At 41.3% G+C, this 25,671-nt stretch overlaps 1 protein-coding gene across 6 annotated transcripts in view; it reads left to right on the top strand.

Moving 5' to 3' along the window:
• Positions 1-25,671, top strand: part of PIP4K2A (phosphatidylinositol-5-phosphate 4-kinase type 2 alpha) — a 180,902-nt gene that overhangs the window by 83,998 nt on the left and 71,233 nt on the right. For all 6 annotated transcript variants that reach the window (XM_008002491.3, XM_008002490.3, XM_073018784.1 and 3 more), the window contains exon 2: positions 25,082-25,179. In XM_008002491.3, the coding sequence (XP_008000682.1) occupies positions 25,082-25,179 (98 nt within the window). The remainder of the gene's footprint in view (positions 1-25,081; positions 25,180-25,671) is intronic.

Here is a 25,671-nt window from a genome sequence, read left to right as displayed (position 1 = left end):
TAAGTTGCCTAAAACAACAAGTCTTTATTTGCTGGGGATTCTGCAGTTTGGGCTGGGTTCTGCTGGGCAGTTCTTCTGGTCTCACTCACGTGGCCACAGTCACCTGGGGAACACTAGGGCTGGGGATGTTGTAACCACCTTCCAGAAGAACAAGCCCAGGGCTCAGTGCTTGTCAGACTTATGCTTATGGTCTTGTTTGCTGATTTCCCAGTGACCAAAGCCAGGTTCACGGCCCGCACCAGAGTCACTGTGGGAAGGGGCTGCATAAAGGTATGAACACCTAGAAGTGTGATTCACTGGAGACCGTTAATATGCAGTCGACCACATATTTACACTCTGAGCTTGTGTTTTGAAAGTCTGTACTATGGACTTGAAGGACATGTCCGTATTCCCTGTCCTAGGCTGTAAACTTTGAGAAAGTTTTGCTTGACAGTATCTACGCCCCTACAGCAAATGAGGTGAGTGCATAGCAAGTTTTGACTGGGTGTGGCAGCTCATGCCTGTAATCCTGCCACTTTGGGGAGGCTGAGGCAGGAGGATCGCTTGAGGCCAGACGTTCAAAACCAGCCTAGAGAACATAGTGAGACCCTGTTCCTACAAATTTTTTTTTTTAATTAGCTAGGTGTGGTGGCACACACTTCCAGTCCCAGCTACTCAAGAGGCTGAGATGGGAGGATCCCTTGAGCCTGGGACATTGAGGCGGCAGTGAGCTGTGGTCACACCACTGCACTCCAGCCTGGGTGACAGAATGAGATGCTGTCTTTAAAAACTAAAAATAAATACATTTGAAAAATAAATCAGTTGCGATGACAGAGGTGGGTGTCTGTACTTCCCTGAGTATGGCCAGGAGAGAACGTTTCCTGTTCCCTCTGGTTCTTCTTTCTCCTGTTCCTTTTAAAGACTCCATTGTGGAGTCCTCTTCCTGAAGATTTTCACCATGTTCTTTTTTCTCCTGAATTCCTTTGTGACATTATCAATTCCTATAGCTATGCTCTTCCTAAAACTTTGAATAAAATCTCTTTACTGATTACTTCTAAATGTTTTCAGCCTCAGAACCACATTTGAGGCTGCATGTTAAACATCTCCACATGGATAATCTGTGGACATACCAAATAATGCATCTTCTACGTACCCTAAATGGACTTCTCTTTCTGCATTTCCTGTTTTAGGTAATGGCTTCACCACACTTCTAGTCTCAAAGACTTGAAACCTCTTTAGCTTTCTTAGCACCCGTTGCTCGGTCCTGCATTGTGATTCTGGCCTCCAGTCCTCATCCTTGCTTCAAGTTATATTCCACACACTGAGCTCCTTAGAGGGTCCTCATCATAGAACCCCCTGGCTCATAACTTTCCATGCTTCCTCGCTGCCCACAGAATTCAGCCTGGCACTGAAGATCCTCATCAGTTTGGGCCCTTGAAGTTCTTCACTGTCATTTTCTGTGTTTAGTGACATGCTCTCTTTGATAAGAATCCAAATCCAAGTGTTTTCCCTCCTTCAGGGTCTGGCTCCAACATTTCCTCCTCCTCAAACAAACTCAGTGGTTAACAGTGTCTTCCCTCTCAATACTATCAAAGCCTTTCATGCTGTTAGCAACTTTTCTTTTTATTTATTGTAGACTTTATTTTTTTTACAGAAGTTTTAGGTTCACAACAAATTGAGAGAACTGTGCAGAGAGTTCCAACAAAGCCCTTCCAGACACACACATTCAGCCTCCCCACCATTGACATCTCAGTCAGTACCAGAGCAGGACGGTTGTTACATTTGATGAACCTGCCTTAACATATCAGTCAACCACAGTTCACAGTTGACATTAGGGTTTTCTCTGTGTTGTACATGCTGTGGGTTTTGGCAAATATATAATGATACGTACCCACCATTATATTAATAGTACCATACAGAATAGTGTCACTGCCCCCCAAATCTGTCATGTTCCACCTCTGCCTCCCTCCCTCCCCCTAAATCTGCTGCACTTCCCACACTAACCTCTCTGTTTCTGTCGCTCACCTATGACTCTCTCCACCCCATCGTAGTCTTCTGTTACTATATAGATCTCTAAAAGATGTAGATTACATCTTCGAAATCCCAGTTAAAGTGCAGTCATTATCTCTTAAGGAAGACCCAGGTTTCACACAAATTGGAAATTTTGTTTGGGGACACAAGCCAGGGAAGACATTTTACAGCCTAGTAAAGGTCAATAAGTATTTGGTGATATTAGGGATGATTTTTGCTTTATGTCATAGTTGTGTGTGCTCCCTCCTAAATGATTTCTGTATAGATTTTAAAAATCTATGCCTCCTAAAACACTTTTCACCTCTGCTACAGAGAGGGAGAGAGAGAAAGAGAGAAGAATTGGCCCTTGGACGGAAATACTTAAGTGGATCCTTTTTTAAGGCAGTCTCCATTTCTAATGTGAATAATCACCTCTTAATCGGTTTTCTAAATTTGACTTTTAAGAGATTGTGTTGTAATAAACAAGCGAGTAAATGCCAAATAGGTTAACAGTAGCATATGCAGAATATGGTATAATATTGCTGCAAAGAACTCAACCAAAACGGATACAGCATTCTAAAGTTGTTTGAACAGCCTTGTCAGCAAGTGTCTAAATGTTCCCTTAAATCTATAACCACTAAAGGAAACAAACTTGAAAATATAAACAAGAAGTACTGTAGGAAAGGAAGGTGATACACCAGAGCAAGACATTACAGTTACCTATAGCAAAAGGTGTGACACATGGTAGTTTTAGATTTGCCAGTGATAATGAAATAAAACAGGCAAGGCCACTTCTGTTCTGTCCCATGCTCTTTGGCTGGGCTCTTTGGTCTGTGCTGTGATTTGTGGACATAGATTTCACAGGTGCTCAGGGTGGCATTGCCTGTCAGCTGCTCTTTGGAATATCAGCTGCAGGTTCTCTGTTGAGTTCATGTTCATAATGACTCTAAGTCGCATAATCATATTTTGATTTAACCACATTTTGTTTCCAATAAAAGTCAGCAAAGATTTATTAAGCGTCTACTCTGGGGCAGCCCTCTGGGGACAGTGATGACAATGACGGTGAAGTGCCTGAGCCAGGCACTGTTGTGGACTCAGTTTGTCCTCACAGCAGCTCCACGCTCCTAACACTGCATCTGAGATGCCTTGAGAAGCCGACACTCACTTTTCTACCTGTGAATTCGCTTGCTTGGCTTCCCCCTTGCTTATGCCCAGTTGCCTCCATACTGGGGCAAAGATCTGAGAAAACAAAACACACGAGTGTTTAGCATTTATTGTTTCCTTAGTGACCAGCTGTGTGAAGCATTTTTGGAACATACTGCAGACAGCTCTGGGTGTGGTGAGAAGGAATGACGGTCCAGGTGAGAAGGACTCAGCACCCACCATGTCTCCGATCCCTTTGACCTGGGTTTCTTGACCCAAGGTCCCCTCCCCTGCCTGCACCCTTTGCTCCTGGCTCCAAGGAGCACCCCAAAGTTCCAGCCTATCCTGAATGATGAAGATAATTATATTTTTTCCCTCTCTTTACTGGTAGCTGGGACAAAGCTGGAATTTTTTTTTCCATGAAGGTGTTTTTACTGTAGGTGAGTGGGTAAAATAAAAAAGCAGATGATCGCATAGATTTACAGAAAGTGAGTGTGTTCTACAGAGAGGCTGTGTGTTTGTTTAATCTAGCTCCCATCTACCCCGTAAGCAGCTTTCCCTCCGGCTACTTTAAGTAGTTGAGCAGGTTTTTCTTTTTCTTTTAAAAATTTATGTCCCTTTCATTTATGTTTGTGTTTATAAAACAAGAGGCCTTCGAGAGCCATGGCCAAGAGCCCAGGTTCTGGAGCTGTGTTGCCCAGATCTGAATCCCCTGTGCCATGCAGAGGTCTCCATGACCTTCAGCCATCACTTAATTCAGCCCCTGTTTTCCTGCTGTAAAGAGGGGGCTGTGTAATAGTTGTGCCCATTTCACAGGGTTAAGATCATTACATGGGAGGCTGTTAAGGGGATTAGCAGATGCCCGATGTATACTAAGCCTTAAATAAATGTAGCCTTAGTGATGTATTGTTATGGGCCATTTTTTGAAATGATGAATGTTGAGAATGAAAAGGGGCCATACAAATAGAAAACCAAAGAATACAGAACAAAGTATAAAACTCAACTGCTTTCCACAAGTAAAACATTTTTTTTCTTTTGATTGGAAATTATCCATCAAATTTGATAATGTAAGACGGTCAAGAATATTTTATGTCCTATTTCCCCCTATCTTTTTTCCCCATAATTTTTATTTCAAAATAACCTCTAGAGATTCTGAGCTGGTTCAGCAGGTCATGGAGTAAAATAAAAAAATAACAATGAGGGGACATTGAACTAGGTGCCAGGGATATGAGTGTGCCTGGTGACCTACACCGGAGGTCATGCTTCTTGCACATGGAATAGAGCAGATGACTTTGCTTTTACCAGTGGGGTGTGGGAGAAATATTCCAATTAATTGTATGTAAGATGCATTATGTGGCATAAAAACGACAAACTGAGCTAACACCAACTTGTCAACTTGAGTAAGGATGGTGCAGATTATTAGGGAGAGCAACAGTGTTGTACATACTATACTGAAAATACCATTTTAATGTTTGTTTTTATTTTCATTTTGAAACAATTTTGGTCATATAAAAATGTTGCAAAAATAATACGAAGAACTCCCGAATGGGCTTCACCTGGATGTTAACATCTTATATAACAAATAGTACAGTTATGAATATGAGGAAACTAACACTGATACAAGATGACTGCGTGATAATAGAAAGCTCTTATTTACATTTCCGCACTTGTTCCACTTTTGTTTTCTTTCTGGTCCAGGATCACATGATGCGTTTGGTTGTCATATCTCTTAGTCTCCTTTCTTCTGGACTATTTCCTGTCTTTGTCTATCATGACCTTTACACTTTTCATGAAGACTGGTTTTGTAGAATGGCTCTCAATGAGAGCTTGCTTCCTAATGATTGCATTCATTATGCAGTTTTCACAAGAATACCAGAGTGTTAGTGTTGCGTCCATCTCAGTGCATGTATCAGAAGGCGCGTGATGCCCACTGATCTCATCACTGAAGCTGTTGACTCTGGTCAGTTGGTTATGGTGATGTCAATGTCAGCTCTCTCCACTGTTAAGTCACTGTTGTTTCCCTTTGTTTTTAAGTATGTTGTGGGAGATACTTAGAGATTGTGTAAATATCTTGTTTCTCACCATACTTTTGCTCACCAAATTGAATATTTATTGCTGATTCTTAATGTGTAACAGTTATTACTGTGGTATTTGCAAGTTGCTGATTTTTTATTTTCATTATTCTTTCTACATAGTTGAAATTGTGCTATAAGGAAGAGTTTCCTCTTCTTCCATAGAACATGAACTCGTAGATTCTTATTCTATGGCCACTGTATTAGTCTGCTCAGACCCACTACCAAAATGCCATCAGTTGGATGGCTTAAATAACAGATACTTATTGTCTCCCAGTTCTGGAAACTGGAAAGTTCAGGATCAGGGTTCTGACAGGGTTCGGTTTCTGGTGAGGGGTCTCTTTCTGGCCTGCAGATGACCGCCTTCTGCCCCTGTCCTCACATGGTGGGCCTGGGCTGGGGATGGGGGCAGTGAGCTCTCTGGTGTCTTGTACTTAAAAGGACATTAATTCCATCAGATCAGGGCCCACTCTGATGACCTGATTTAACCTTAAATACCTCCTAAGGGCCCCATCGCCAAACAGAGTCACACTTGAGGTTAGGGCTCCAACATAGGAATTTAGAGGAGACAAAAACATTGAGCCCATAACAATTATAATCTATTATTATCACTATTTACAAAAAGGTTGTTTAAAAAATATTTGGAAGAGGGATTATTGCTAAAGCAAAGAAACTCTGTATTGACCATCAATACAAAGTAAAACTGAACATCGTATCCTATGGTATGTTAGTGTACTGTGTGTGGCCTGTTGTGCTGCTTTCTGGTCAGGGTACGTGACTTGGCTCCTGATCTCGAGAAGCTGTCCTTTTAGTTCCTACCTACCGTCTTGTCCCTGTTTCCATGTTCCTGTCCATTAATATTTACTTTTGTAAGAAGAATAAGAGAGTTGATGTGTCAAACCTTGCCTGAGTCTGCTGACTTAATTAGGTTGGTTGACAGTGGAAGGTGAGAGGACTCAGAACCCAAGTATGTTGTAGTAATTGATGGTGAGTCATCCCTGTAATCTGCATATCCTGTCCCAGCTTTAGAGGACTGTTGGGGATTTTGAAACCAAAACTTAACAGAATATGAATTTCGCTGTTGCTGTTTTTGAGTTTGTTACCCTTTGTGGCTCATTCTGAAGTTTTGCTGATAATCATATGTTTGCTAATGTCTAAAAACGGAACAGTGGGTCACTGCTGTAACACAGATAAATACAGCAGTTCTAGAACCTGCTGACTTGGTGGATTCATATCTACAAGGGAAAGCAGTTTTCATTGTAAAAATCCCCGTTTTGTATATAAGAAAGATGATTCCTTCTAATATTTTTAACAGTCATCTAGTAATTCTGTATTTTAACATCTAAGTGGCTGCTTATATTCTGAACAGCTACAAAGCAGAGCACTTGAAATAATCTTTAAAACATCACAATATATAAGAAACATGGTCAGAACTCTCACTTTTAGTGTTCTGTGCCATAGGGCTAGAGGAAAAAAATGTAAACCACATGATTAAACTCTTAGGGTGATCATCAGGAACAGTGTAAGTCATTATTGAAATTAGGTGGAGGAAATGGCATGGTATCATTACCAGCTTCATATCAAACAAAAGGCTGTTTGATATGAAACCCCAGCCTTCCAAATAACTGAGACTACAGGTCCATGCTACCAAATCTGGCTTTTTTTGTTTTTGTTTTTCCATGCCACCAAATCTGGCTTTTTTTTTTTTTTTTTTGTAATCATGAGGTCTCCCTATGTTGCAAAGGCTGGTCTTCAAACTCCTGACCTTAAGCATCTTCCCTCCTTGGCCTTCCCAGCATGCTGGGATTATAAGCATGAGCTATTTCGCCTGGCCTTGGGTGTGCTTTTGGAGTCAGATGGAAACTGCTTAAGAAGTACAGAGAGCATATCGTAGCTAGTCCAGTCAACTGAAGACATTTTTGGAGAACATCTAATACTGCTTCCTTTTGTCATCTAGTGAAAGTAAAATATTTTTTTTTCTTAATCTTGTTTTGAAAGGCATAGATAATAATATGCTATTTAAGATCTGCATTATTCACCTAATAACCTTTGAGAGACCTCTTAGGGCAATCTATGTTGTTCCTAGGAATATGTTTGTGATGATGGGTGGTTTGGTGGGAGAGACTGAGAGAGTTAAATACTCACAGTCTGCATTTTATCTTGATGAATACTATTAGCCTCAAATGATTCAGAAGAATTTTTAGAGGTTTCCAGGTTTAAAATGTAGTGAGAACTGCCTGGATTAAATCTGGGTAGGTTGCATGCTTGATTCATGTTCATAGCATATGGAGAATGAAAATTAATGTTAATTGATCTAATTAGGAATTAGGATTCTCTGACATCTAATTCTCCAGTTTATTTTGCTCATCTATTTTTATAGTTGATGGAATACATAGAATGTGTGGGAGGAGATGGGGAGAAGAGAGAATTATTTATGCAAAACTCATGTGATGGCAAATGCCCTTTTTCTTAAAGTAGTGAAAACAACTAGTAGCATTTTTGTTCTCTTGACAGTTTGTGAATAGGAGTATTTGTGGGTAGGAGATACATATTAATTGGCATGACATATTTTTGAAAATGAATCATGAAACTGTGACAGTTGTTTTTTACTAGGTTAAAAGATAGCACTTGTTATTTTTGTTATTTGTAGAGTTCTTAAGTATTTTTTGTGAGTATACATCTAAATATAGATGAAAATATCCTGTTTCCAGCTATGAAAAAGAAATTGAGCTAATGGTTGTTTTATAAACCACACCCTATACTTTGCATTAAAATATGAAGTAAATTTGTATCTATACTGGGAAGTGATTTTCTACACTTCATTGTGATGATGGAAGTATGGGTTTGCTAAAACCTAAAGTAAAAAATCTTTGTAGCAACTTGCTGTACTGGGTAGCTCGTCCTTATTCTCCTCAATTTTCAGAAACATTTTGAGGCACAAAAGAAAATTGTGTAAGAAATGTAGTGTGGTATGTCTTATAAACAATATCCTCTTGTTCTGAATACAATAGCTTTGAAATATTATTTGCTAAACAATTATTTCTTTAGACAAAACTTGAGTTGCCTTTTGGCTTTTATTTTTTTTAAAACATGCATTTTTAGAAATAGTCTGTTATGCTAAAGACTATAACTCACTAGGAAAACATGATTAATTCAGTATATGAGAAAAACTCTGAACTCAAAAGCAAGTTACTCTTTTTTTTAAGCAGAATATATTTTAGAAATTTGGGTAGGAGAAATTAACATAGAAGATTGGGATTTAGATATCAAAAATGCTGAGTATCCCATGCAATCATCTGATTTATATTCCCAACTTCCATAGTTTTTGCAGGCTCCTGGAATGCAGCCTCCCACCAGGCCATGGAAAGAGACTCAGCGGGACCACGCAGGATGGCTATAATGTCATCTCTGTCCGTGTGGCACCCACTTCAAGACTCTAGAGTCCAGCTAGAAAGGACTCTGGAGTCCAGTGTGTAGATGACATTGGTATGAGCACAAGCCTTTATCAGAAGTCTGAATCTGACTTTTCTTCTTATGACCCAAGAGATAAGAAAGGCCATTTCCCCTCCCTGCTGAGTTATTTAACTTTATTTCTCTTCTGTTCAGTGAGAATAATCTTATTTCAGTATTGCGAAAACCACGTCTATGTGAAAGATTTTTTGACAGTGCTTAAAACATGATGTTGCTGTGGCTAAGTGCGAATGCTGTGTCGTGGCCCTGCCTCCTGCCTCTGGCCAGCCTGAGTATAAGAGGATCACTTTCTTTCTCAGCAGTGCCAACTAAATGCCAGGAGCATGTAGAAGAGGAGAGAATTGTATCACAAATATCTGGGGACTGTTATGTTTTTTTAACTCCAAAGTCCACCGCCAAACATCCTGTTTCCCCATCCCTGGGGTAATAGATTCATAAAGATAGGTTATTTTGAAAACTTCTCCCTTAGAACAATAGACTCCAGATTTTTTTTGGATCACATAGCTGTGTGTATGTGAAATCAGGGCATACTAATAACATGTATTGTGATGTATACATTATATTCATATATAAGTATTAATGTTCTATACATTTTAATCCATATTTAAGAACTGAAAAAGGTAAGATTAAATATTTTCAGTAATTTTAACACTACAAAAAATCTTCTGCTCTCCGTTAGGGATTTTTTCATGAAAGCAGTAAAACTAATTTTTGAATTTTCTGAAAATGTTTTTTTAATTGTGATTTTTTTAAAGCCTAGCTCTAAGTTTAGCATATTTTGATTATCTGTTTTAATGGCTTTCATTTCTGAAAAATACACCCCACAAAGATTTATAAATACAAATGGAAGAATTGTATCACTGGCCATTTTTACTAAATCATACAAAATTATTACCCTCCTTTTCTCAACACATCCCACCAGATATACAAAGGTTTTTAGTTGACTTTCAGATGGTAAAATTTTATTCTGAAACTTATTGGAAGGTTATTGTATTTTTAAACGCTTAACAAATAGATTCAAAAGCCATTAACAAATGGGTTTGAAACTCTCTGGCAAGATTTCTAATACACTAGAATATTCTATTTTCAAGTTCCTAAGTGTGCTGATATTAAAGTTTTCATAGGTGACACAGTTTCGTTGTTTTTGGCAAAAAGATAACAAAACAGTGGAAATATTTCCAAACATCTGTTTGTATAATACTCTCAAAGCTTTGGTTTCTCTTGAAAAGCAGTTAATGTTGAGTCTCACCTTTACTTTGAAAGGAAGCGTAAAGTGTACTGATTTCTCCCCCCCCCCCCCCCCCCCCCCGATAAGTAACATACTACTGAGAAGCACCTCTGACCCCTGCAAAGGTCCATGAATTTGGGACACATGTTTTGTAAGGGAAAAGTGCATGACTCATCTCCTAAATTCCACAACTTTTTAAAAAGTGCTTGTGTTATTCTTCCCTCTCAACCATACATAGTAGTTCTTTGAATACAGGAAATAAGTTAGCAAATACCCGAAGCAGAGAAATGTTAGAATCATCTTTACTTTGATGCAATTCTAAAGCAAACTTCGTAGGCTGTGTAATTTATTCTAATCCTTGAGTCTTCAAATATTGACTGGTATTTCTGTGCCTCTGCCAACAGTATTTGCTGACAAAGGAATTCATTCAAATTTGATGCCATATTGGTTTTTACATGCTTTAAGCCATTTTTGCCTTGGTAGAAATAGCAAGTGCTTCTCCAGTAATATGTGGTTTTTAGTCTTTTGCTAGCAAAGGAACCCAGGAAGAAGCTTCTACATGTTAATCATTAAATTAGTAAAATTTTGCGAAGTACTCAATTTGTAGTGTAGTACTGCACAATGTTAAACATAGTGAAATAAACTGGAATTGTTTGTCTTCAGGTCCTGAGTGCTTAGATTTTACATGACTTGCCCATTTTGATAGCTCTGTAGTATCATTAGCTGGTATCTCTAGGCACAGTGTACACTTAGGGAAGCTTTATCATGAACAAAAATGAATGGAAGCCCACATTTTAAATGAGGTCTTCCCAGTCATTTTAATTGTTGTGAACTATTCTTGTCATATCTAATGAGATCATCGGTGCTTTGACCTCATCATGTGACTGATAGTGAGAACCCTGGGAGCTCAGGGCTCAGTCTTAGGCCTGCCACGTGGCTTCTTGTTAATTGGTCCTTGTGTGTTTAACATTAGCTTCAGCCCATGTGGTTGTTTTTCAGGCATCCCTTTAAGCACTTGCCTGTTTTGTGAGGGTTGATTTCACTTAGTTAAAGCCAGATGGTATGATCTGTAAATCCATTTAACTGGGCACATATAACCTACAGTCAGTTGCAATGCACTGGACCTGAGCAATGCACAGATGTCCCCTGCCAACCACCAACCTCTAAGCTCCAACTGTTCCTCGGGGTACCTCCCTTCCAGTATACAGCTCATGATGCTCACATCGGACTGAGGAGGGCATTCGTCAAACAAGCTTTGTAAAGGCAGCCTTTTAGTATACAGTACATAGAGAAGTTCTGCTGTCTTCTCCCTGGGGAGCACACTGCCCTTGTGGAAGACCCTTGCAACCCTTGCCTTAGAGCTGTGGTCTGCTCCTGAGTTAAATGCTTCGTGAGCACTTTGATTTTTCTCTCCATCATTACCATGAAAATAACTTGTGATCCAGAATTTAAACAGTACAGAAGCTTACCATTACAGGTGAGCTTCACCCCTCACTGCAGACACCCAAACTCGATCTTTGTGCAAACACGTGAATGTGTAACCTTTTTTAAAAAAAAAGTCAGTGGTAGCACATTAAACACATCTCTATCTTGTTTTTCTCATGCCGCACTATTTCTTAGAGAACGTTCCATGTTGGTTTACACAGCTATACATAATTATTTGCCCTGGTGTTTGCTAGGTAATATGCTTGTGCTGTTGTTTATGAATTTGTCATGTTAGGCATTTTCTATTGAGCTTCTGCCATGGCAGATGATGCTGGCTGTCTCACACCACCTCTTTTCTCCCCTCATCCTTCTTTTTTTTGAAATAATGCATAGTTTTTTTGGTAAAATAATAGCATTACCTTACTATGACTAAGTTATTTTTAGTACTTTGTGAAGTACTAAATTTAGTGATTTAGTATTGCATGATGTTAAATAGGATTGACAAAAATTATAGATTTGTTTTAATCTCCTTCATGCTAAAGGCTTTCCTCCTATGTCCGATCATTTGTTGCTGTCCATTCAGGTTTTAGAACGAGGTGCTGGAAGACAGACGGCCTGTCCTGGGTATGTGGAGCGACGGTGCCTGTCCACTCATAGTGGGGAAGAGGCCAGCCTTTGTGCTGCCGCCCACTGGTGGAATTATTAATATTTCTGGGGCCTTTCCACCAGAATGGGAATCCTCCAGTATCCCCACGGGGAGTGACCCAGGCCACAGGTGTGATTGCAGCAGAGCAGGGGACAGCGGCAGAGGGCCCAGGCCTCAGAGCACAGATGGTCACTGGCTCCTCCCATGCTCCGTGACACCCAGCCCAGCCCTGTGTGAGATGGGTCTTCCCATGCCCGAAGCTTCTTGGGCTGGGGTCTCTGAGGAGTCAGTCCTGTGCCTCCCATGTGATGGGATGGCGTGGTCAGCAACAGGGAGCGCACCGTCTTTCTGCCACCTGAACCCCAGCCGTGGAGCCCCTCAGCATCTGGGAGCACACGGCATCAAGTGGCCACTGGCACAGAGGTAGCAACTTTCTCTCCTCTTCTGTCTGCTAACAATCCTCTACTTCTCTTCTGTCTTTCGAAAATTCTTTGACATTTCTCCTTTTCTATTGTCTGCTCTCCAATGTTCTTGTCATGTTTGTTGGTGGTGTTTTTGTTTTTCCCCCAATCTCTAACTTCCTTTACTGTCATCTTAGAAGAGCTTCTGGAAGGAAAAGAGATAAAAATGCATGGTCAGGTCATCTCTTAAAATGGGAATCCGGGAAAGCAGTGTACACGGCAGCATTGTACCCTTCCTCTCATTGTTCCTTCAGGATGGATGCTGGGCATGAAAGCAGGCGGCCCCGCTGTTCTGGTCATGGAAAGAAAAACACAAGTTCTGGTCTAACAGAATTAGGATTTCATTGCTTCCTTCTGGAATCTTAACGTAGTTCCCAACCATGAAGTCTGCTGAACACATCTCAGTGTGAAATGCTGAACTGTACATGCCATCCCCTTCTCCATTGTCTTACAGGTTTTATTAATGATGTGTTTCAGTGATTGGTTTTTCTAAATGCATGGCTGTCACTCATTGCTTACTTTTTCAGCAGATGTGGTTATCTGGGGCACCCAGGTACACCTGTATTACATACACGAACTCCTCCCCATCTTCTCCATGGCTAGCCAGACCCTGCTCCCAAAGGGGCATGAGATTTAGGGCTTCTTGCCAGCTTGGCATCATCCAGCACCTTCTGGAAGCTTTGCCTTCACAGCTCACTTAGGGAACTCTAGTTTTAGAACATCCATATCCCAGGATGAATGGGCAGAAAGATAACAGGAAGTATTAAATTGTTTTAGCATATTAAATATCTGACTAAAAGGAAAATGTTTATTTGAAACTTTCAAGATCAGTGTCTTAGAGTGCTGTGTAATTGCTAGTGGTCATGCCATTTGGATGAGTGAAGTTCTTATTTGACATCCATTAAGTATCTGAGTGTCTTCAATTGCAAGTGGCAGAAATTTACCTTCCACTAGCTTAGGGGATTGATTGGTTTCTGTCTCTGGAAAGGATGTGGGGTTAGGCTGGCCTCAGGATCTCCTGGGTCCAGAGATTTAAATGATGTCATCTGCATGTGGCTCTTGTCTGTCTTATCCCGTCTTTTCCGGGCATCAACGGTGATGCTTACTTTACATGGCTGAAGACATGGTTACAGGCAACTGCAGACATATTAGCTTCATTTAGCATCTCTTCCCTGTCCCTGTGTCAGTTTCAAAGGAAGACCAGGAACCTGCAATGCCTTTGATTAGAATATTGGAGCTGTGGCTTCTTTTCCAACCTTTGTCCCTGCACTGCCACATCTACCTAAACAAAACATTTGAAGAGGTTGTCTGTCTTCCAGGAATTAAGTGGATCTCTGGAAAGTTGTTTTGTGATTCATTTGAATTTGTGGGAATGTCTCCCAAGTGCAGGCACCAGAGCCCTATGGTGGCTAGAGCCCTGGAATGGGCCAAGTCATCCAGGCAGGAGACTCCAGGGAGTGGCAGGAACTGTGCCCAACTAGAGGGTGCATCCCCATAGCTACTCAGCACCAGATGAATGATGACGGGCCGGGTGCCAGATCTTCCCATTTTTAAAAGAGGCCAGAAATCCAAATTTGAATGTAAATGTTCTCAAGTCTGAAAAGATTGGTAATTAATTCAAGCATTTTCTAAATCACTATCTGGGCCAAAGCACACATCACTTGTGATCGCTCCTCAAACTCGTTTTTTAAAGTATAAAGCAAGATCAAGAGTGCTGGGGCACTCTGCTCAAGGCCAGAGGGTGGTGATGTGGCTGACCAGGGCTCAGTCAGAGGTCTCCTGACTCCCTGAGCCTGGGGCCCTTTTGAATGGACCACGTTGTAAGCTCTTGTTTTCATTGGCAATGTCTTTGTTTGAATTTTTTTAAAGCCGTATTACCTCTGTACTAGATTATAAATTTTTGGCCTGAACTCAGTAGTTTTATGTCAGATTCTATGGTTCATGGGAGGTAGAATTTTAACATGACTACATTCTTTTGTGTGAAGTTGACAGTGGGCCAGCCAGCAAGGATGTCCATAAGAGTCTGATTGAGCTTGCAGATACCAAGTTGACAGATGGGAGAGTTTGTGTCTATGTTATAAATTAAAGTAAGATTCTAAGCAAGAGTTTAAATATTTCTGATGACATTTTAATTTTAGTCAAGTAGCCATTAATCAAAAGATTGACTTAATGATTCTTGTTCAACAGAAAAATCTGCTGAAGTGAATTCATTTAGGCTTTTGAGTCTATGGACCCTGGAAAGGAGGACCTTTGTGCTTTTATTCTCATTCGTACTCAGCTTTGATATCAGAACAACTTTATTTGGCTTGTCAAAAAAAACACATTTATTTTGTAGATATTGGAAGGTAACTCAGATTTCAGAAGAAAGTTTTAATTAAAATATACTTGGACCTTTGATTTTTGTCTTATCTGGAGATAAAGAAACATCAACTTTTAAAAAATGGTCTTAGAAAATGAGTATTGGCTGGGCATGTTGGCTCGTGCCTGTAATCCCAGCACTTTGTGAGGCCAAGGCGGGTGGATCACCTGAGGTCAGGAGTTCGAGAGCCTGACCAACATGGTGAAACCCCATCTCTACTAAAAATACAAAAACTAGCCGCACGTGGTGGCACCCACCTGTAGTCCCAGCTACTCGGGAGGCTGAGACAGGAGAATTGCTTGAACCTAGGAGGGGGAGGTTACAGTGAGCTGAGATCGCACCATTGCACTCTAGCCTGGGCAACAGAGCGAGACTTTGTCCCCAAAAAAAAAAAAAAAGTAAAAGAAAATGAATATTGATGAAGCAGCTGTAGAAAATTGACCTCTTGCCTCACGACAAATAAAAGTACATTTCCCAGACATTTTCAGCTGCGTGGTTTTTCCTACCTCTGTAACTGATTCTAATTTGCCCTGCCTGTCCCTCTGAAACCTCAGAGCTTTCAAATTGCTATCCGGTTTGCAGGGCGAGTTGTAATGAGAGCCACAGCATTCCTAGTGTGGGCTACATGCCTGAATCATATTAGAACTTCATTTTGTTAAAGTTCTTAATTGTTTCAACCTATATTCACTTGGACTCGGGAAGGGGAACATCACACACCGGGGCCTATCATGGGGAGGGGGGAGGGGGGAGGGATTGCATTGGGAGTTATACCTGATGTAAATGACGAGTTGATGGGTGCAGCACACCAACATGGCACAAGTATACATATGTAGCAAACCTGCACGTTGTGCACATGTACCCTACAACTTAAAGTATAATAATAATAAATAAATTTAAAAAAAAATTATTTCCAAATGAGAGCTGGTGCTCAAGTTGGTGATTTTTTCCCCCAGTACAAAATTAACAATTACACATGACTATCAGATAGTGAAAATCAGATAAAAAATGTTTAGGTAATCCCTCATCCTCCCAATAAGACACTTAGAAAAAAGTAAGAAAAAATGATGCCTTTATGATGGTCTTTGTGCTAAGTATGTTCTGGTTGCTACCAAGACACATCAAAAATATGAACTTTGGTGTATAAATAGTGCCTCATTTTTCGAACAAATTGGACGCAACTTCTAAGTATTCTGAAGGAGGGGTCGTAGGTATTGCACCTAATGTGGGTAATTCTGTGCCAGCCAGGCAGCCTGCTGCTGTGTTCATGAGCATGGTTCTAAAATAGAAGCTGCATTGTCTCTGCGTCTCAGCTCCCAGCCAAGCCCTCTACACCTCTCTAGAAATAAATGGTGCGCAGAGAGCTCTGGAGAAGAGCATGGTGTGGAGGGGGTTGTGCAACGTGATGGCCTTTTCTAGGTGACGTTATGGAAAATATTTTCTTAGCAATGCACCTGAGGTCATTTTTTATACCTTTGTGGAGAACAAGCGAAAGTTCTCATCACAACTGCAGGGCCCTTCTGTTTGCCGGACAGGGACATAACAGTTAGTCGGAACTTCCAGCCATGAGTTACTTCAGTAGCTCTGGATACCCTCAACTCTTATCTCCTAATAGTCCTAATTTTAGTTCTCTGTTCATTCACTTCTAAAAGCGAATGAACCTCAGGGCAGAAATTGTTCAAAGTCATTTGTTTGGTGGAAGGAATCCTTATGTGCTTTATCAGCCACAGAGTCACAAAGGAATTTTGTTTGCTTAAGATGAGTCCGGTAAGTGGAAAGTATCTATTTTCAGATACTGATAGGAAGGGATGTGGGGAAAGAGAGGAGAGATTTTTATCTGTAGTGGTGAACTCGTATCACATTTTAGGTCATGAAGCTAGCGAGCATCCATTTGTAGAAGCCAGAAGCAATTGCAACACTTGCAAAGTCTAGGGAATCTGGTATGACATATTTATTGTTTGATTTCCCTATGAAATTAATTAAAGTTAAAATAGTATCTAGAATAATCATATCAAGTTATGCATTACACTTCTTACTGCTGGGCCCTCACTGATCTTGAACGCTTTGTGCTTACCTCGCTCTGGTCACTTTTATTATTGAATTATGTTTTAAAGTAGGCCCTCACATTTAAGTGGTAGAAACGTATTTTGGGAGATAAAGTGAGCCCTTTTTCAATCTGTGTCTTGAGATTTTTGAGAAGGGATGCACGGGCCTTTCAAGATAATTCCTACCCCACTGAACATCTCCTGTCTCCCCCAGTGCTCATGCTGCCATGAAATAGTTCCCCCTCCAGGCCCCCTGCCACCTCTGCCAGCCTTTATACCCGACAGGGGCTCCACACAAGGGGTGCTTCCTGTTTCATCTCAACATGTCATAATTTGTAGGGAATTGTCTTCATTATAATCAGATTAAGTATCTCAGTGTCTCCTCTACATGTGAGAGGCTTTTTTGGTTCTTTTTGCGTATTCTTGGCTGAATGAAAACCAATTACTAATTATGTATTAGTCTGAGAACATAGTGTTTAGGGTGAATATATCTGAATTAATTAAGTGTCATTAATAATGCCTCTCAGAATTTATGAGCATATTCTTTGCTTGACTTAAAAATGATATAAATTAGTGAGGTTTATTTTTTAAATGTCACACTGTGAGATGGCTTTGTGGGGACACCTTTCTATGCCTTAATTTCAGAACCACTATCAGCTGGGTCTCACTTATTTATTCCTTGTCCAGTAGCTATTTAGTATTCCCGTTTCTGCAGCTTAATTGCAACCTCTCTTTTCCTGCCAGTGTGAATTTAGCCTTACATCTGCAGGAGTGATACTCATTGCAGTCAGCCAATCTCACGCAAAAAAACAAACCTGTGTTTCGCAGTGTTGGAGGGAACTTCCATGTGATGTAAATTTCAATGCCTTGCCCGGGAGAGGAATTGAGGTACCTTTTCTGAGTTGGGCTGTATGGTAATTTAAAAGGAAAGGCCCACATAAATGTTACTGTGTTTTGTGTTAATTTTATTTTTCATGAAGGAAACTGAGACAATTGGCTTTAATAAATAATTGCCTTAGAAATAGATTTTACATCCTTCAAGGATACAGTTTATGATTGATTAAGATTTAATGGAGCTTTGAGGAGTATTTTCCCTTTTTTAAAATGACAAGAAATGTTAGATGACAACTTTTCAGTAACACAGTTCTTTCCAGATTTCCACTGTGCTATTGAAACCACAGCTGTTATAATTGTAGTAGCCCATGGTACATATTTAGTTAACTGTGTATTTCATCATCTATCCTAAACGTGTACTTAATTATTATTTTTTTTAAATAAGGAATCTTTTAGAAGTTTTTTTTAACACAATGAAGACTTAAATTTCAGGCAGATATCTTATGAAGTTGCTGGGAATCTTATCTCACAGGCTGTTAGGAATTTGAAAGTATATTGGGCTCAGCCAATCCAGCTCCCTAAATTTTATATTCCAGGTAACTCGTGTGAGTTATGTTGGCAGAAGAAGATTTAAGATTGGGCTGAGTTCCAGGTACAGCTCTACTGTTTAATAGCTTGGACCTTCTCTAATCTCACTAAGCCTCAATTTCCTTATCTATATAATGGGCATGATAATAGCACCTCTACCCCCTTGGGTTGTAAAGATCAGATAAGATACTGTGTCTGGAGTGCCTCACGTGGATCTTGGCACTTGTGCCCCTAGCATGAACCATAAGGTTAGTGCCAACTATGGCAGTGAGTTAGGGCAAAGCTGAGCCAATACTGAGGAGCTCTCCTCGGCTTCCTCCCTCCCCTTGCCACATGCCAGCTCCCCCTCTGCCCTCGCCCCTGCCCCCACTCTTGAGTCATACCATAATCAGGGACATTTTGGCGCTCTGCACCAGCCCTCTCCACCCCCTTTGACCCTGTTTCTATTGATGTGGACAACAAAGCTGCTTTATTTTTATGTCATCTGTGGAGCCCCAGCATGGGCAGCAAGGCAGTGCAGACCCACACCTGCGATTTGGGGGTGACTGGCACGGCATAAACAGGAACAAGAAGTCCCTCCCAGGACGCCTGGGGCCCCAGCCTCCAGCCGCTCTGTGTGGGGTGGGGAATTTCTAATACACTTGTTTTACAGGCCTGCAAGTGTGACCGGCAGCACAAAGAGAACTATCCTGTGTTTGCCAAAGGGGATTGACAACCATTAAGTATTTCACGAGTATAAAGTGATACTGCTCTTTTGCTGTGAGAATTTTATTGAATATTTGCAACCCGAAGGAACCTTAAATGTGGCCTCTATGTGATAGTATAACTGGTGCTTTCACTTTGTTCAGCTAACCTAAGAGAATTTTAATAAACTCAAAAATCACTTTCGTCTTCATGAATTAAAAACTTTGGATTTCATAGTGTATGCTTATTCCTATAAAGGGTGTATGATTCTTTCCTTCAAAATAGTAATGGTTAACACAAATCTTTTTGTTTCCTTTATGAATATTATGTAACATATAGATAGAACTCTGTGTGTGTGTGTGTGTGTGTGTGTGTGTGTGTTCCCAATGTAAGTATCTTAGAAAAGTGTCAATTCTTTCTTTAAAAAATACTGATGAAAGGACAGATACGGTGGTTCATGCCTGTGATTCCAACACTGTGAGAGGCTGAGGCAAGAGGATCTGTTGAGGCCAGGAATTTGAGACCAGCCCAGGCAGCACAGCAAGACCTTGTCACCACAAAAAAAATTTTTTAATTAGCCATGCATGGTGGTGTATGCCTGTAGTCCCAGCTCTCAGAGGACTGAGGCCGGAGGACCGTTTGAGCGTGGGAGCTCAAGACTGCAGTTGGCCATGATCATGCCCCTGCACTCCAGCCTGGGCAACCCTATCTTTTAAAAAAATCCTGATAATAAGTGTAAAATAATGATAAACCGCTGTTAGTTATCAATTTTAGGGTAGATCATATAGAATGGTCTAGGTAGAATGCCAAACTAATAATTTAAAGTTTTGTGAAACTGGAGACTTTAAAACCCAATAATCTTTATTTTAAAGTCTGAAAGTTTACAGCCCAGAGCCCTATATAAAATATTGAAGTTAACAAATAGGATTAACTCAGCCTTCTTCAAACTGAGAGCTCATTGCCATGACCTGCATTTGCACCAGAATTTGAATTTGAACTGGAGATAAGCAATATATTTTAGTTTGGGTAAGAGCAAAGTAACCAGCTAAAGGAGACAGTTTTTCAGGAAGTTAAGTGTCTTTTCAGTTATTAAGCAGCTCTGCAAGTAATCCATTTCAGTAAAACTGATGAATGATCACTAAGCCTCATATACAACAAAGTAAAACGTGCTGTATAAAAAATAATATAGGGGCTTATGGCTACACTATTGAAAAACTAATTTACTAATTAAAAGCTTCTCTTTTAAGTAGTAGATCCTCTGTTTTGTGAAGTGTTTGTTTACAAGTCATTAAATCTAGCTACCACCTGACCAAGAAGTTTTTTGGGGGGAATCTGGAGGGGAAATAAGGCCAAAAGCAATGTTACGCAAGTGTAAAGAATGAAAGGCCACCTGGAAGAAAGATAAAGCAGCCATAAAGTAGCTGTCAGATCTAACTCAGTATCCTGCCCCACTCCTCAATTATGAAGGTATAGATACTGCTGTGCCAGGACATACTACAGTCTGCAAAATGAGAGGTTAGACTATATGATCTCCAAAATTCTCTTTTAATTCAGCATCTTATGATTCCACATAAACCAAGGTATAAGTGTAACTATCTTTGATTTTTCTTCTTGTCTCATTTCTTGTCTTCTTTGATAATGAGGACCAAATATTTTCTACCTCTTGGGGTAGTCTGGTTTTGGAAGATGGGGAATAGCTAAAAGTTTGTGTTTCTCTGACATTTAAATGACACAGTAGTCAGAACTCTCCATCCCTCAAGGGCCATGTAGGGCTGCACTCCTTCCAAGAAGCCTATCACCCACACCTGTGAGCACGGGCTCCTGCTCTGTGCTTCTGTGGCACTTGTTGTCTGGGTTCAGCATTCTTCTGTGCTGCTTGGTATTTTACTACATGTGAAGGTCCTGCTCCATTGACTACAGCAGAAAACTCCTTACGATCAGCGATCTTGTTTTGTACTGACTTTCTGTTTCCAAGTGATCGTCCTGGAACTCCTTTCCCCTTTATGTCACACTCAACCAGCAAACACCTCCATCCGGAAGGACCCCTGTCATCCCCTGTCTCTGCACCGGCACCCTGGGGTCGAGCTCTGCCAGAATGAGGAATGTCACTCCACAAGTTCGCTCTGTTCCTGTATGTGAACCATCACAAACTGTGGATGATGCTCAGTTCTGCCTGGAAACCCAGCCTACTGTCTCTCTTTAAACTTGTCCGTCCACATTCTTCAGTCCCTTTTTTAAGCTCCCTGTGTTCTCTTTAACCTTTGAAGTCCTCAGCCTGCCTCTCACTCTTAGCAGGTGTCCATGGCCCTACTTCCCAGAGAAAATAGGAGCCAGTGGATGGAAGCCCCGTGTCTTCCCTCTGTCAGTTCTGCCACCTCGCCATGACGCCTGTCTCTTTTCACTCCTGTAAATAGGAAAGTTGCTTCCCTCCTCAGAGCCTCTCCTTCCTGCATGCTTGGATCCCATCCCCTCCCACCTTCTTGAGAAGTGCTACTGAATGTCCCTTCTCTCTCAGGTCCTCCCTCTGTCCCCCATCCCTCTTCATCTCGCTCCTGTCCTTCTGTGCCAGGCTCCTTAGAAATAGCCATGTGCAGTGGCGGCATTTCCTTACCTCTGCTTAGCTCAGTCTGGGTTCCATTGCTACACTCCACCGAAACAATTCTGCCAAGGTTGCCAAGGACCTCCCGTGCTGTTCAATCTGGCTGACATTTCCCAGTCCCTGCCTTCTCAAAAGTGTCATATTCATCCCATAGCATGTTTGATCCCCCTTTTCCCTTCACTCCCATTGGGTGGCCCTGTGCTTTTTCACTTCCTGCCTCAGTAGCAGTTCTCCCCTTTCTCATCCTCTTCTCCAGGCTGTGAAACGTTCCTGTTCTTGAAGACTGCTTCTCCGCCCTCCTCCCTCTCATGCCGTCCCCTCCCCAGGTTACCTCATCCACTCCTCTGGGGAGCTAATGTCTGATGCACAGATACACACATTTTTATCTCCTGCCCCTGCTGCCCCTGGGAACTTCAGACCCACCTGTCCACGGCCTACCTGACATGGACACTTAGATGTCCCAAGAGCGCATGAAATTTAACAAGCTCAAAACTGAACTCTTCTCTTAAAATGCATTGTGCCAGTCAGTGGACTCACCAGCTACCCCTGCGTGCATGCAGCACTCCCTCCATCTTTCCCTGCATTTCTAGTCTATCATCAAGCCCCGCAGATTTCAGCACTTGAGCATGCTGGAGTGTCTGCCTCCGCCGCCCTCTGCTGAGCTGCTGTCCTCTGTGTGGTGCAATTCTACAGTAGCCACTTCCCGGTGCTCCTGAGCATGCTGTTCCTCCCTTTCATGCCATGCGCCTTGTCTGTTTCTGCACTGTTTGCCCATTAACAGTGCCCCCTCGTCTCCAGGACTCGCCTTCTTCCTGGAAGCCCTGTCCACCTGCCCTCTCCTTTCTCCACGAGCCGTTGCTCCCTAGGGAAGCCTCGCATGCCTCCCCCACCTGGCCTGGGCCTTTTCCATACTTGCTTATGGTCCGATGTGCTTCTCCCTCCTGACTCTGTCATTGTTGGAGTTCTACACTTGGGGCAGTTCTTCAGTTAATGTGTCTGCCCCTCTGGACCATAAGCCCCAAGAGGGCAAAGACTGGTGTCCGAGCTGTGCCCAGCACTGAGTGGACTCTTAAAGGTTGTGCTGACGCGAGGATGGGTGGGGAAGGAAAATCAATAAGGAAAATTCTCAGTTTACTCATTCCATGTTGACTGAAGTTTTCGTATTTTCTCCACAAAACATGTTCCAGAGCAGGTACCATAAAGCAAAAGGATGCAGAAAGTTTCTGGTTTCCTGCTTCCTTTCTGAGAAGACTCTGTTAAGCGATACTGATTTAAGCAGCCTGAGGAGGCATCAAAGCTTTGGAGGATCCACTGAACGCATCACTTGCATTTAAATAATCAGTGCCCAGTCCCACCTCCATGTTGGGTTTTGCTTTCTCTTGTTCCACAAGATATCGAAGTGCTGATTGAGTTGGCATCCAGCTTCATTCGCATTGTGTTTGTTATCACAGGGCTTGGATTTCCATTATGATTTTCTTTTTCTGTTATTTTCCAAACTTTGATATTCCTCTGATAGCATAAAGATATATAAACTTTAATTTTTCACAAATATACTCTGGAAATGACTTAGTATCGTAAGATGCTTGAGGAAAGTGAACCGGAGAAGCTATATGATGTTAGATTCCTGTTTTCTTTCAGTGGGTTTGAGAAGCTAGCTGTCAGCTGTCACTGTCATTCCTCTGTTGTGTTTGCCTTTGCTCTCTGGCCACCATTCCTTTCTTTTTGCATTTGGCCTTCTTTAGTTTAACTACAGCATATCTAGGTGTGCTTTGAATATTCTTACTTATATATTGCTTTGAATAGTCTGCTTTTTTTTGTTTTTTGTTTAACAGACTTAGCTCCACTCTGTCACCCAGGCTGGAGTGCAGTGGTACAATCACTGCTCACTGCAGCCTCGAAATCCTGGATTCAAGTGATCTTCCTTCCTTACCCCCGCAAGTAGCTGGGACTACAGTTGCACACCCCCACGCCCGGCTAATTTTTGTTAGTTTTTTTATTTTTTAGAGACAAAGTCTGTTGCCTTGGCTGGTCTCAAAATCCTGGGCTCAAGCAGTCCGCCTGCCTCAGCCTCCCAAATTGTTGGGATTACATATATGAGTCACTGTGCCCAACTGTATCTACAGATTTATAACTGTCGTTAGTTGTGGAAAATTCTGAATCATCATTATTTTTTCAAATATAATCATCTTTTGTTCATCTTCTATTTCCGTATACATTTCTCACTTCTCATGGCTTAAAAAATTCTCTATCTGATCATCTTAGTAACTAAAGTCTTGAGAATATTAATCAGTCGTTGCTATCTCTGTGAGCTCATGTTTGATTGATCTCCATCTGTGGGAAGCCTGGAGGCCTGGCAGGGGGCGCTCTCCTCCAGAGATCATTTGCATTTACTTCTGCCAGGTGTTGGGGCCACTTTCAAAGGCTTCCTTCAAGGATCTCAGGTTAATGTTGAAGCCTTTGGTTGAGCTCCCAGCTTTCCTTTGGCCCAAATAAGTGTTGAAACTGGCAGTTATCCTCAGGGAGTCCCTCCTTTCAGGCTTGCTTAATGGTCCCCACACTCCATGTGGGTTAAACTCACTTTAGGGGAAGAAAGGTGTCTTGGAGATTCCCTCTACTGTCTGTGAACCCAGCAATGTGATTTCAAAAAACAAAAAAACCTCTGCTCTATCAAGCAGCTCATTGTTTTGTTGTTTGCTTGTTTTGTTTTTGTAACTGAGAATCCTTCAGCGTGCCTGCCTTCTATCCTACTGGAAGCATAAATCTTTGACATGGTTTTTATTGCTAGCAACAAGGAAAGTCAACATGCAAAAATAGTTAACCAAGAGAAAGTTCAGGTTTTTCAAAATCATGTGTCCAAAGCCATCCCTGTCATTCACTGGAACTTGATCTTACCCTTTGTCCTTTGGAAGCACATCTTTGCTTTTGTTCTTGACTCATGTCCAACCCACCTCCTTCTCTTGCAGTCCTGGGGCCACATGTCTTCCTCCTTCCCTGAATGGAGGTTCTTCTTTTGGTTAATTCATGCCCCACCCCAGTCTTTATTTTTAAACTTAGTTCCTGTAAGGGAAGTAAAGAGCACACAGATGAGTGTTGTTCTTGGAGTTCAATACATAAATCATGTCCATTAATCCAACAAATATTTACATGAAAAATTTAAAAGTTTTCTTTCTCAGATTACATTTTCTTTACAGAGGGAAGTTGTCCTGGACATGTGACTGAAGGGGCTTGGGGATGAGTTTCTGGAGGGAAGGTAGGGAGAGTGGATGGGCAAGAAGCAGGGACAGGCGGCATGAGGATTGAATCTCCTTCACCACTGCCGTCCGATGGCTGCCATGGACCCAGCATCAGACAGACATAAGAAGTGGGAATGAGGAAGGCAGGAAGAGAGATTATGATGGCAGAGGGAAGGAGGATGGGTGGGTGGGTGGGAAGAGAACTTCCTGTGTCTACCATGTTTTTTTTCCCCAAGGTACACATTCAAGTCAAGTCCTCCTCACCGGGATAGTAATAACCCGTGCTATTTATTTTATATTTTTCTAGATCAATGAACTGAGCCATGTTCAAATCCCTGTTATGTTGATGCCAGATGACTTCAAAGCCTATTCAAAAATAAAGGTGGACAATCACCTTTTTAACAAGTAAGTGCAAGTATGACATTTCATAAGACTAGCATGGCTGCTAGGAGTACAAGTTTTGTGAATTTCTGTAATCACATAATTTTTCAATGGGTGGGAGTAAAGTTTTGCTGATGAAGTTAATCCTGTGATAAACATAACCATCTGTCATTTTTAGAGAAGCAACAGCAGGCTCTCTGGGATAATATCCTTTGCCATATGGCATATTGTTCTCTATGAATATCTTATACGTTGAAAGTGATATTCTCATTATAATTCAAATTTTTCAAGCTGTAAATTGCTTGGATTTTTTTTATCAGTTATGAACCTCTGCTTTTGTACACAGAACTTTGAAAATGATGATTTATGAACAGCAATGACTCCATCATAGAACAATAAAGACCAAAGGTACATTTTCATAAGGCACAATTAGATGCCACGTTGGGCATTGAGAACATTTCTCCTTCATTTGAATGTCGTTTTAGACATCATTATGAAGCACCTATTATATGTTAG

Source organism: Chlorocebus sabaeus, chromosome 9, assembly GCF_047675955.1.
Source record: "Chlorocebus sabaeus isolate Y175 chromosome 9, mChlSab1.0.hap1, whole genome shotgun sequence".
In the NCBI taxonomy this organism is placed as follows: Eukaryota; Metazoa; Chordata; class Mammalia; order Primates; family Cercopithecidae; genus Chlorocebus; species Chlorocebus sabaeus.
This window is presented reverse-complemented; position numbering and strand designations above follow the sequence as displayed.